At 40.2% G+C, this 13,551-nt stretch overlaps 2 protein-coding genes across 4 annotated transcripts; one reads left to right on the forward strand and one right to left on the reverse strand.

Moving 5' to 3' along the window:
• The first annotated feature begins 109 nt into the window (after positions 1-109).
• Positions 110-7,315, forward strand: LOC106932412 (ubiquitin-associated protein 1-like). 2 transcript variants are annotated; one of them, XM_015011111.2, is made up of 6 exons: positions 110-619; positions 702-851; positions 1,201-1,818; positions 4,664-4,834; positions 5,400-5,501; positions 6,589-7,315. In XM_015011111.2, the coding sequence occupies exons 2-6, from the start codon at positions 726-728 to the stop codon at positions 6,721-6,723; spliced, it is 1,152 nt and encodes a 383-aa protein (XP_014866597.1). In that variant the 5' UTR covers positions 110-619; positions 702-725; the 3' UTR covers positions 6,724-7,315. The 2 variants fall into 2 exon arrangements, with proteins under 2 accessions (XP_014866597.1, XP_087862345.1); XM_088006219.1 differs by having other exon boundaries at positions 5,400-5,490.
• On the reverse strand, positions 6,826-13,133 carry LOC106932410 (protein regulator of cytokinesis 1-like). Of its 2 annotated transcripts, none has more exons than XR_015763023.1 (14): positions 12,971-13,133; positions 12,498-12,630; positions 12,274-12,396; positions 10,294-10,527; positions 10,047-10,217; positions 9,818-9,967; positions 9,581-9,728; positions 8,839-8,975; positions 8,667-8,762; positions 8,432-8,578; positions 8,236-8,346; positions 8,056-8,116; positions 7,720-7,884; positions 6,826-7,030 (listed from the first exon to the last, which is right to left on the reverse strand). XR_015763023.1 is itself a non-coding variant. In XM_015011108.2 (14 exons), the coding sequence occupies exons 1-14, from the start codon at positions 12,979-12,981 to the stop codon at positions 6,959-6,961; spliced, it is 1,794 nt and encodes a 597-aa protein (XP_014866594.2). In that variant the 5' UTR covers positions 12,982-13,132; the 3' UTR covers positions 6,826-6,958. The 2 variants fall into 2 exon arrangements, 1 of the variants encoding a protein (XP_014866594.2); XM_015011108.2 differs by having other exon boundaries at positions 8,056-8,151; positions 12,971-13,132.
• Between the last annotated feature and the right edge of the window lie 418 nt (positions 13,134-13,551).

Below are 13,551 nucleotides of genomic sequence, written 5' to 3' on the forward strand. Positions count from 1 at the left end.
GGTTAATTTCAGAGGCCTGTTACAGAAATCCAAGGAAACCCCCCCCCCCCCCCAAAAGCTTGTGAATCCTAAATTTATTGTGATTGTGTAAAATATATAAATAAAATCTATCTCTGAGTACGTTTTATTCATTTTTTACCTCTGAGATGGAACCTAATATGAACATCTCTACATGAACTGATCTTGCGCTGCGGCTGTCGGCTTTATGTAACCAGCTAATCTCTGGAAAGTTTCATGCTGCGCCTCTGTTTCCCGACATCAGCGTTTCCATAATCCCTTTAAATCCATATGAAAATGACATCCAAAGTCAATATAATTTTAAATATATGCAAAATTGCTTAAATCAATTAAATTGATTTTTTTACATTACAATTAAAGTTGAAAATAGGTTGCAATCTTTTTTTTAAAGGGACTTGGCTTTAATTATGATTTTACATATGTGCATTATTAAAAGTGGTTATTTATGGCAGATCCTTGCATGACAGATTATACCGACTGAGCATCTGAGATGGTAAACAAACTGATGATGTCAGAGGCTTAGTGATGAAGAGGTTTATCACCGCAGACACCTGTGTGTGACTCAGACCGCTCCGGACCTGCAAGACAGCACCTGGCAAAGGTAAGAAATTATTTTAAGCCCAAATTAAAAAAAGGGCCTGTAACTAGAAATATTCAAACTCTTTGTGACTCTCCTCACACAGGTGATTTGTTGGTGTGTTTTGGTGATGATGAATATTCTGGAGGACGTTCCTTTTCAGACCCCTTTGGGACCGTTGGGTGTTGAGATACAGATGTCGACTTTACCTGATATTTCTGTACCACAATGCCATCAGATCATGCAGGAAACTGAGGTTGCTTTCTTCTCTCCCCTCCTCTCCCCCAATAAGTTTAATGCTGGCTAAGTTTCACTTATATTTTTGATTAATATTACTGTGGAAAAGGCAAAATTCCTCACCAAAATCTTTTGATTAAAAGTAAATTTGCTATTATTTCAGTTAGTTACTCTCAGTGGATTGAGTATCCAGAAATATTACTCAAGAGTAGCGATACTTTATAATGAAAATATAGTAAAAAGTACTTTTTTCCCAAAAAGTTCAAGTGTGTAAATGTAACTACCTACTACCCATCTCTGAGTGGGCATAACTTGACAAAATGTAGAAATGTTATACTTTAAATTAGAGGTTTGTTTTCTTCCTGCAGTATGGATTCAATCTGGAGAGATGGATTTTAACTGGGCAGCAGCCGGTGAGTCAGGTTCCCTCTTGCCCCCCCTACTGGCTGATGTTCAGCACCCCTCAAGAAACTCGCAAGCTCACTCAAAGGGGCCAGGATCTGTGGGCCCCCCGGCCCCGCAGTCACAGCCTGAGCTCCGCGGAGGGCTGCTGGTTGCACCACCGCGCCGTCAAGTTCCTCCCAGCTGACTCCGATGAAGAAGAAGATGGCTCATACATGGATAACGCGGGGGGCCCCAGAGTGTGGCCCCGCAGTGACGCGGCCAGGGACCCAGTCTCCAGGGTCAAAGACATGCACCTCACTCATTCTTCTCACCGCGGGAAGCTGGGGTCGTCTCCGGTCCTCAAAGGCCACAGAACCACGTCTTCTCTCCCGGACTGCAGACCAGCTTTACGCGCGCTGGAGCAGCTCAGATCACAGCAGGCAAGCCCGCTGTCTCAGGGGCAGAAGAGCAGCAAGAAGAGGCAACGCTCTCTAGGCAGAAGGTTCTCCCAAAACACTCCGCCCGCCGGGCATTCTCCATCCAGGCTGCTGCAACAACGACCCTCCTCGGCTGGATCTGCTGTCAAAAACCGCAGGAGAAAGGTAGTTTCCCTCCAGGGAAGGAGTATGAATCATATTAAAGGTGCGGTATGTAACTTCAAGCGCTTTCGCACTGCACGGAACGGAACGGAACGGTTGTGTTCGCATTACAACTTGCGACCGGTGTTATAGATCAACTGGTGGCTAAATCAACTGGTGGTGGCAGCTGGAAAAGACTGATGTTTCTGTGGGCGTGGTTTTTTAGGACCCCTTTACCGAACCAGGAAGTAAACAATGCAATAAGCTTAAAGAACTACAAATCTTTGCAAAAATACTATCCGATTCCGTAAAGCAACCACTAAGATCTCGGGAATAACTAATTAGAAAGACTTTATTGGTCTAATATGGTATGTTGCCTTTTTTTTAAAAAGTTCATCTGCAAAACCATCAAAACGTGTAAATTACGCAGAACTTGTCCTGACTTATGTGTTGCTTCAGAGGTTGAAACTCGTCAAAGGAAGATCGAAATAGATCTCGATGTGGCATGAGCAGATCTCAAAGCAAAGATTATTCCCTGAAAGCCGACATAAATGTTGAAGAGCCTTGGGATTAAAAATGAAATGTTTAAAAAGATCGACTGGCTGTGTAATTTTTCCACATATTCCTCATATTGTGATATTTCAAATAGGTATCCACAGAATATAGAGAAATTTTTTAAACTGTTTCTGTAACGCTACACTTTATTTCCTAGCTGTCATTGATTGTCATATCACGGACACCCCGCGCTTTAAGAATCAGGCCTGGATTATAATTGGTGGCACTTTCAGAATCTCAGTTCGAGTGAAGATTTTAACCTGTTTCTGATGTAAAAGTATATAAGACAATTGTTTTTTCAGCGATGTCTCATATGGTTGAGAATTACGGTCACTTGATGAAAAGAATAAAGACGAGAAAAAAGATCTGCGGTAGCCACGTCTTCTGTAAATGAGCGAGGAAATAAAGTGTAACATTACAGAAACAGTGGGGGCGGGGGGTCCTAAAAAGCCACGCCCACAGAATCATCAGTCTTTTCCAGCTGCCACCACCAGTTGATTTAGCCACCAGCTGATCTATAACACCAGTCGCAAGATGTAATGTGAACACAACCATTCCCTGCAGTGCAGTGCGAAAGCGCCTTTCTATTAAAAAAAAGAAAAAGTTTTTTTTTTTTTTTTTAAATAGAAGTTACAAACTGCACCTGTCCTGTTTTAAGCTCTTATTGACCCTTTTCACATGATGTCACTCTCTTCCAACTGTTCTGTCAGATCAGCATACGTTGTCAGATAGTCATACGCTTAGCTCAGACATGTATACGCTGTCATTACCATAAGATTTTATTTAATCAGCAACATAGGGTGCGTTCACACTGCAGCCTGAAGTGACTCAATTCCGATTTTTTGGCAATTCCGATTTTTTTGCCGGCCCGTTCACACTGCCAGTAAATGCGACCTGTATGCGTTCTGCAGTGTAAACGGGCAAACGACCTGAAAGTATCCCGCATGCGCAGTAGAGGGCGCAATAGCGTCAGCGTTCTCAGTGTTCTGCCAACCGCCATAAAAAGAAGAAGTGCTCAGTGTTTGGAAGTGAACATGGAGGCTAACGGTGGAGCTTAGCTTACATATTTGAAGTTGTTATCCGGCCGGAGCAACATATTAACAACTTAATCCTCATATAATCCGTCATGGTTGTTGTTTGTCTTCCTACTTGCGTGTATCAGGAAGCAGAATAGTGAGATTTGTTGAGAAACAGTGACGTTCAGTTCGGATAAATGCGACCTGGACGTTAGGTCGCATTTGAATCGGATACGTATCGGATATGGGTCAGATTCGAAAAAGAATCCGACCTGTGCTGTTCACACTGCCATGAAAAGATCGGATACAGGTCGAATTACGTCAAAAAAATCGGAATTGAGTCACTTCAGGCTGCAGTGTGAACGCACCCATAGAATCATGATGTAGATCATCATACACTTTATTAACAGCTGTATGGCATCCTGACTTAACGGTTAAGTAGGTTAATGAGTTTTACACGGTGTTCTATCAGATAGCCACACGCTGTCAGGATAGCATACATGCAGTTAATACCATGTCCGCGCATGCGCATTAAGAAGTCCGACCGGAGTTGTCAGTTCAGCATACACAAGTTATGACGAAAATAAGTAATTAAATTGTTTATAATATCATTTAATATGATAACTAGATAAATATACATGCGTTGTCGTGGTTTCAAAGTGTATTTAAAGCAGGTCTGGCTGCGGCTGCAGTCAACTACAACACACGGCCGTGTAAAACTCATTAACCTACTTAACCGCCAAGTCAGGATGCCATACAGCTGTTCATAACAAAGTGTATGATGATCTACGTCATGATTCTATGTTGCTGATTAAATAAAATCATATGGTAATGACTGCGTATACATGTCTGAGCTAAGCGTATGACTATCTGACAATGTATGCTGATCCGACAGAACATCGTCTCTCACTTCCGACGTCGTCCATCAAGGGGCCTCGAATGATTAAGTGACGTAGTTGCAAATTGTCAATACTCACTGCGCCATGTGTGTCGGAGAACCAACTTACCATTACAGGAACACCGTTTATCTGCCATGCTAACTAGCATTAGCATTCACAACACTGTCTGCTAGCTGCTGCTTAGCAGAGAGCAAACAGAGAGGGAATATGAGCAGCGCCACACAGCGGGGTGACTGACAGCGCTAAGACCCGTCTCATTGCTCTGATTGGTTGTTTCTAGTTGCGCTGGGAAAAGGCAGCGCTTGACTTTTTCACAGGTCTTTTATCTCATACATATTGAAGCTTTAACACATTTCCTACTTTACTGAGATTACTCCTGGTTTTCCCCTCCTCTGCCAGGTCCTGACAACTCCTGGCTCTCGTGGGGTTTTCTTTGACTCGGCAGCAGAGCTTCTGACAGCTCTCAGCCAGGAGGAGAGGGAGTTACTGGAAACCATCACAGAGAAAGGATACCCGTTACGCACTGCCATCCTGGCTCTGCAGAAAACTGGCTATCAGAGCCCAGAGAAGGTTGGTGTCTGTAGAGATTCTCATTGATTTCTAACAATCTCTAAACCAATTAGCATTAGTAATAACCTCGCTATTCACGTTTGTAGGAGAGGTTTGACAAAAAAAGAAAGAAAGAAAAAAAAAAAAACCTTTGGTCTCACCGAACAAAGTCGACCTTCTGCCTCACACATCACCTCTCCTCTGCTCAGCTTCTTCAAACTAGCAGCAGCAGCAATTAGTAAACACCTGGTTTAACTGAACATCTGCTGAACTCATCATAGGAGCAACTTGTCAGTACAAATGCTCCTAAAAACATTATTAAAGGAGAAACGTTACCTGCTGAAGGCGGAGTGTCTCTTCTTAAAGAGACAGAGGCCCAGTTTCAAAGCGTTAGATTTCTTTTACGTCCCGTTTGATATATGCAGCATTTTTACAACTGATGGTAAGATAATTACTTGATTGTGCTATCAATGTAAAATACACAATACTGCCCCTTAAAAATGCCTTTCTAAATGGTGCACATATTTGTGAATTAATTTGTTAATTAAATCCAAGCATATCTTCCTGATTTTCTTCTTCTTCTCAGGTCCTAAAATACCTGGTTGCATGCGATCGTCTTTGCCAGCTGGGCTATGATGAGGCACAAGTGGAGGAAGCTTTGGAGATGTTTCAGAATTGTGAGAGCAAGGTGAAACAATCCTATGTTTACATTTAGGCTAACAACAAAAAAGATTAATCAAATTCCAGTTTGCATGTCACGAAAAAGTGTGGTAGTAAAAGAGCATGCAAGCAGCAGAGGTGTCCTCTGGTGGTGAGGTTTGGAAAGTTCTCCAGACTTTGGAGATTCACAAGGTTTGGGCTGATGGTGTTCTCTACCCGCTGAACGAAGCACAAACATGTTCTTCACCAGACGCAGACACAGACTTGCAGTTTTTGTTAGTTTCATAAGTTTAAATTGAAACTTAAACTTCAATTTAAGTTTCAATTTAAACTTAAATTGAAACTTAACTGTTTTGGAAAACAGTTTCTGTTTTCCAAATCAGAAACCGTTTTGGAAAGCATTTTTTTTACCTATTTTGTTATACATGGTTACTTATGAATTATTGTAATTTTGGTCCTTAAAACACCAACATTTCCACTTAGCTTTATATTTTGGTCCATCTGATATAATTTTTAAATATTAAATGATTGATAATTTGATGAGTTACATCGGTACTTGAGCATATTTTTAACCAAGTACTTATTTACTCACGAATAATTTCTTGGATGACTACTTTTTTCTTTTGCTTGAGTAAAATATGAAGTAGTGCTTCCCACCTCTGACAGTAAGCTAAAAACTGAAAACATGGGCTTCCTGAGCACCATAGAGCAGTTGCTAAACTTGAGGCCTGGGGCCCAAATCTGGCACACTAAGATTTTGTGGTGCTTAAATATTTTAGCAAATAAAAGCAGTTTGTGGCTATACTGCCAAATTATATTTTGAATTTGTTTAATATTTAACTTCAAGCACTCAAATGGAAAGTCATTTATTTATACTTTAAGCAGTTTAACACATTCTGCCACAAGCAGCTTTTGTAGGACATTCATGATCTCAACGAGTTTTCCTCCAAGCACTGATGCAGTAACTCAGACTCTGAACAATCACTGAGTACAGTACATTATATAGACTAGTGTGTTAGTGTTTACTGGAATAATAAACCTTAAATGCCATTCTGTTTTTTAAATGCCCTTGTTCAACTTGACTTGCATAACTGATCGTTATATTTCTGTTTCAGGCTGCAGAGTTCCTCCACTTGCTGACTCAGTTTGATGAGATGGGCTTCCAGCAGAGCGCAATCAAAGAAGTGCTGCTTGTTCATGAAAACCACCGTGAGCGGGCTCTAGAGGAGCTGATGACTCGCATGGCTTAGGTGGTCCAGTCTGAAGACACGGCGTCGGGCTTAAAACATTTAACTCGAGCTGCAGCAGCAAACATGAAAACCTTTTACACTTGTCAATAATTAGTCTTAGTCCAAATGTTTTTGAAATTTTATTGACAGATTTAAAATATATAAAAAAAGTGTCAAAGAAAAAAAAAAGCATTAAAATGCCACAAAATCTTATGACAAGACAAGTATTTACAGAAGTGAAAACTGCTTTGAACCATTACTGATGGCTGACAGTGGAGTTCAGCAGGCCCGTCTCCACGGACGATGTAGCAGCCTTTGAGAGGTCCCTCTGCAACGACAAGTAAATTAACTTGCGCAAAAAATACAACCTAGTAATGCTGTGAAATGCAATCAATTTATGAAATTACTTTAAGACGATTTGCAATTGTTCTCCCTAACATACTATAATTACTGGTCTCCTTTTGTTTGCTATGGCATGCCATTTTATCCATTTATGGGTATGAAATGCAGCCGTCTGCTTTGACAGAGTAAAATTATTTTCTATGCTTAGTTTGGTCTGTTGTAAGAGAAATGCATTCTTGACTTGAATAAAAAACATTTTTCCAACAGAGAATGGCTTGTAGTTATTTTTGGGTCAGTCTCATTTTGTAAGACTGATCACGACCAAAATAAATTAAAGTGGGGATTAGTAATGAAGCACCACCAAATGACAGTCTCTTCTTCAATTGTGGACTGTTAGTATCCACCAGCATAAACGTTCTCTCCCACCAACAATTTGAGTAATTTCAAAGTGCTAAAACCCAGCGTAGATCCAACAACCTGTTCATTTGGGTAAGAGAAAGTTGTTACTGATATCTTCACTCCAATAAATATAAACTAAATATTTCATAATCTGCAGTCAAACTTTAATCGCAGAAGGACATTCCTCAAAATTCTTCCTTGATACCAAATTATAAAAATCTTCCTGAACCCAGAACCTCACTATCAAGGACTAAATACAAGTAAAACCTAATTTACCGCAAATTCAGAATAGGAGCCAGCAATAGAGTTAATGGTGAAGGTGAGATCTTGAGGATCCTGAGACTTTGACGTGCCACATGGAGGGTTTCTGAGATGGGAGAGGTTTTCCTTATTCCGCTCTAATCCCCGCATCGTGTTTCCGTGCCCTGGGGTTCGCAGACTCTGCAACAACAACAGGAAGTGATTATTACTTTTTGGTCTCAATGTAACTAACATACCAAGATAGTGGTTGGGACATATTCAGCTGTTAATGTATAGTTTTTATGTTACTGTCTCTGTAAAATGCTCCTTTAAAATGAAAACAAAAGGTGTTTGGAGAACATAAGGACAAACCTTGGTGGCAGACAGAGGTGGTTTCATTGAGGGCGTCTGGCACATGGTTCCACTGAGAATGCTGCTTGGAGTAGAAAAAGTCGAAGTGCTATTCATCTAAAAATCAAGAAATGTTTCAATTTTAATTCCCTCATCATTTCTGAGCAAAAAAGAAAAGAAAAAACTGCAGAAGTATTTCACCTTTCTCATCTTTCCAGGCGTGGGAGTGCCTGCAATTCGTCGTTTAGTTGGCGTTCTCATCATTGTTCCATACAGCATATCCTCTTGTGTTTGCTTAGTTTTCTTCATTTGCTATTAGGAAACATTTGGAATCAGTCTGTATAATGGAAAGTCAAAGGTTAAAGTAGCTTCAAACTTAAAGCAATAAAAGCCATACCCTTTCAAGTTTCTCCCTCTCCTTTTTCTCGTGGTGCTCTTTCCACTGCTGCTGCACATATTCCAGAAATTTCTGTCCGTTCACAAGGAACTCTTTGCCGTGCTCCTCCTCCCAACTATCGATCTGGGCCTTCAAAACCTTCTCCAACTGAAAAGCATTTATAAGCCGTTAGACACATTACTCCACCTGCTGACAACAGGTGGTATTACAGTTTTACAAAAACATTTTTATCCACCTTGGGTAAACTTTTCTGCAGCTCAGTTCTCTGCTTTTCTTCCTTTAGGAGGTTCCCCCCTCTGTTGGTAAATCTTGAAGGATCATTAGCCTTTCTCTGGAATAGGAAAACATTAAGATATCACTACATGAAGTTTATAAAGCCTTCTCCCTTGAAGTTGGATATTTCTTACATCTAGTTCCAAGTACAAGTTCCAGTTGTCCTGCCACTTTGTGACTCCCTCGAACAGTTCCTTGTGGTCCTCGTGGTACTTCTTCAGATTTCTAACCTCATCCTCATGCAGGTTCAGAAGCTCCTCAGTAAAATCATCTGTAGGAAGAAAAATCGAGCCTGTAACTCGTTTTGATTCATTTGCAGCATCCATCTAAACTAGGGATGCAGCGAAACCACTTTCCCCCTCCCCCATATATGATCCTTGGTATTGGCCGATTCAGATCAGACTTTTTTTTTTTTAATGGTCATACACGTACTTAATTTAAATGTATTTAACTCTACACAAGTAAAGCACACGTAAATACACCAATACCTTCACAAGCTCGACCAAACATGTAAAGATAACTTTAATTTGTCCAGTCAGTACAATTGGGAGTTTAATAGACAAAGTAAATCTACTGACAAATGTAAGTACCAAGGTCGACTACCTTGGTTAAACATGTAAAAAACAAAACTGCAACAATCTTCTGTCAAATGGTTCAGAAGTACAATTAGAAATTCTAACTATAATGTAAAATAATTAATAAAACATGACATCACCCATGTTTGATAGAAAAATGATAGAATGAGACTGAATAGATCTGGCCTTGTGTATCAGGCACATTACCACCAATACCTGATCTAGAATTTTATACAATATGGGGAACAATACGGACTAATATTGGATTAGTGTATCCCTGATCTAAACCACAGCCATTTACCATCATAAAATGCAAAGAAGGTGCGTTGCTGTTCATCACTATAGAAGCATTTCTTCCACAAAACAGCAATCTCTGCTCTGATGGCCTCTATGAAACTCTTCATGCTGTGCATTTTCAACAACTCGAGCCGCTGGACCTCTGCCTGGAGCTGCAAACAGAGTTTAAATTACCACAACTTGGATTAAGTGTTGCCTTTGCTAAAAATTGCTGTTTGAACAAACAAGGGAGCTTTCTTACTGCCTCAACGTTCTTCTTCTTCGAGCTAAGCATGTGCTCAGAAAAAGATTCCCTTTCCTCCTGAGGGACCTGAAGCCTTTCCCACAATTCCTGGATCTTTGTGCGGGAGCTTGAACAAAGGAGCTCGTTTTCTGTCTTGCGCTCTTGTAACTGGAGAAAAAACGTTTTAAAAATGTTTGTACTGTACACATAATTCTGATATATCAAGAAACACATTAAGCAAACCAACCTGACTAAGAAGTAGTTTCAGGGCAGTGATGTTGTCATCAGACAGACAAAATGCCTCCTCATCCTCACACATCACATCCATCTCGAAACTGGTCTCAGGACTCTGTTCCAGGTAATTCATGCAAGCGATGATCTTTTTCTTGGTTCCCACAAATTCATCATGACGATGCTCCTGTAAAGAGAACACTGCATGAAAATTTAAAGAACAAAGGTAAAGTGAGTCACTGAGAAAAGCTTTTCCAAAGTACCTTCTCTTTAGTGAGCGCATCGAGGTAGGTACGATAAGCCTCGAGCTGCTTCACCGATGGGACGGCGTGCTGGTCAATGCTAAAGGGCGTGGTGCACATAATGTCGCACAGCTCACGATCTTTGGCAACGAGACCCTTAAGGTCCTCCATTCGCTGCGTTTTCTGTCCTTTCATCACTTCTAGACGAGTGCGGCAGTTCTTCTCCATCTGCAGGATTGTGCAGCCTTCCTCCTCCTGCAAGTCAAAAAACACCCTAGTGAAAGACGGAATTACTAAATGCAAGTTAGCTAAGCAAAAGGTATTTCTTTGTGATTGTCTAGCAATTCTATTGAGACATTTAAAAAGCAGCGAAAAGCCATTAAGGACAGTGATTCAGTCCAGCCTGTAGTTGTAGTGTTCATCAGTCAATATGCTAAGAACAAACTCTCAAGTCTTTCTGAATATAGTGGGTTTGTGAAATAAAAAACGTGCTTCCAAAATTAAAATAAGCACCAGAAAAATACTAAATTCAACAGGCATTTATGCCATAGTTTAGTACTAAAATAACTTTATGGGATAAAATTATTAGTTTTTAACAATTGTCAGAAGTATTGTTGCTTTTGCTTTAAATTAGGGCTGAAACGATTCCTCGAATGATTCGAGTACCTCGATTACTAAAATTCCTCGAGGAAAATTTACCTGCCTCGAAGCTTCGTTAATTTATGTTTTATTAGTTAGCGCACCGTGTTCCGGCCGGGACTTAATTTGCGTTGCGCGGAGCTCTCACTTCCGCCTCTGAGTTGTTGACAAAAGCTAAGTCTCAGCGGCATAAAGTCCAATCTTCAAGATTGGCCCGTGGGGATTTTATTGATTGATGATAATGCCCGACTTTTTATCGTTTTTGGGGAACCAATAAGCATCCTTAAAATGACTGGGGGAATGCCTGGAGTACGGCAGCATTTCTCCTCCGGGGCTGCTGGTTGAAAGCGAACGGCGGGAAGAGCGCTGAGGTGAGCGGATAGCCTGAACAGGGCGGGCGGCTGAGTAGCTGATGCTTACCGTGTAAATGTAGCTTTACCGACGAACCGCACAATAAATTTCATATCCCGGTCTGAAGAAACGGGTGGCGGAGCGCATCGTACATGGCTGGTAGATGAGTTTCTGAGTGTGACCAGTGAAGGTGTCGTAAATATCCCGTATTGCTTCCCCCCGTGTTCGTCCCCCGGTCTAACGGTTGTCAGTCCGCTGGTCTATTTCCTCCCCTCCACCCCATGTTCGTTCATTCGCCCTCTCCTCCCACTCCAGGCGGCATTTCCCGTATTTTCAAACCCAAAGCGTGACAGGTTAGGTGGCAAGGTGAGTTTAATTAATCTATTAAACTCACTGAAGATGAATACATAAACTAAAAGCTGGATTGTAGACATTTTTTATAAGCATATTTGTGAGCCTGCCTCTTTGTTATTAAATTCAATATAATTTCAGATTTTTCTATAACTTTTCTTCTGGTTAACTTAGAAAGTGAGCTATTATTGTTACAGGTTAGTTTTCTAAACTACAAAAAAGCAACTGTTAGGGATGCTCAAATATGAAAAATTGGACTGATATTGATATCTGATGGTAACACCGGTATTATGCCAGATTTACCAATATTTCATTTTATAATTTTTTTTATCCGATTACTCGATTAATCGTAAGAATAATCGATAGATTACTCGATTACTAAAATATTCGTTTACAACAGCCCTACTTTAAATACAAGCATTGAAACAAAAACAAACAAACAAAAAACAAAAAAAAACAGTGAAATGTGGCATTTTTACTCAAGATCACTATACTTTGAACATTAAATGTTTCCATACAAAGACATCAGACAGAAAAAGGTTTATGGTGTCCTAACAGATTTTTCTTTTTTTTTAAACAATGCATTTTTGTCACAATGCACTAAATATTAGGATGTTTTACTATGCAAGACATTTAACATTTTTGTGTTTTTGATCGTACCTTAAAGGGCGGCAGCTGCAGTTCACTGCACAAAAGACTGAGCTCCTTTTGACATGACTCAATGGTTTTTAGCAACCGCTGCTTTAGATCCTGCTCTTCAACAATCATCAGATCCAACAAGCCCTGCACAAAACGAGAATCAAAAGAGGTTATTTCACAAGAATACATAAAAATAAAAGCTTAACATTCGTTTAACATTAGCTGGTTGGTTTTTCAACACTCACTTTAATGTGCTTATGTACATCGTTGGTTCTCCGCATCCGCTGCTCTTCAGGGATCCCTATTTCTTCCCAAATATCCTGCAGCCTGGCTAGAGCCCTGTTCAGGTAGGAAACGGACTCTGCTGCATGGACTTGACTGGGAGAAAGAAAAACGACCGGCGATCAATCTTTAGTGATTTTAATACACAAAAGACAACTTTAAGGTCTGGTAGTACATTAAAAACGAGACACTCCCTTTAAGCTAACCTTAGTTAGCAGTTTACTTTGAGCCACACATAAACTCTTAAATGGCATTAAACTAGTAAAATAATAGTTTCCATTCCTATATACAGATAACAACAGCACCCTGGTTGTTTTTAAATAAGTTGTTTTAAGTCAAAAGGCATCACTTTTAGGCTAACAATGGATGTTTAAAAAGTGTAGAAAATAGTTTCCTTAACACAAATAAAGTATATATATATATAATCATTACTAACCTCTTTCTCATGTCACCGTCGCAGATAACCCAAATCAGTTACAAAATATTTATTTAGCCGTATGCAGTCTGTGGCTCTCGCAGAAATGGCTTAATAGCGTTAAACCCGGTGTGGCTACAGCTGACCGTTAGTGGAGTTCTCTTTCAAATTTTCACCTACAATAGCTGTGCGCTGATTGGCTGGTTAAAAATGCGTAATCACACGTTGCCCTGCTCGTTACTTCCCCCATCAGGATTGGAGTACGTAGCGCAAAACTCCCTCAGCTCTGGTTATTATAAAATCTTGTAAGTTTAACGTGAAAGGAATTTATTTTATTTTTTCAAAAGACAAAGCATCCGATAGCACTATCGTTTTACTATTCTTTAGGGTTAAGGGGAAATTTCCCCATATTTTCCATCTTTCCTGTCTACGTCCTGCCTGTAAACACTCCTTTGACGGAAACATCCGATTCAGCGCTGGTAAAGTTCGCTTTCAAAGCCCATATATCACCGCTCTTCAAATCTGTTAAATGCAATGGGTATTTTTAGCCTTAGCCGATTTTGTCTCATTTCAAACAGTAAGTGCAACAAATGAGACAGATA

This window comes from Poecilia mexicana, unplaced genomic scaffold (genome assembly GCF_051168715.1).
Source record: "Poecilia mexicana isolate PSO_F unplaced genomic scaffold, ASM5116871v1 scaffold_6, whole genome shotgun sequence".
In the NCBI taxonomy this organism is placed as follows: domain Eukaryota; kingdom Metazoa; phylum Chordata; class Actinopteri; order Cyprinodontiformes; family Poeciliidae; genus Poecilia; species Poecilia mexicana.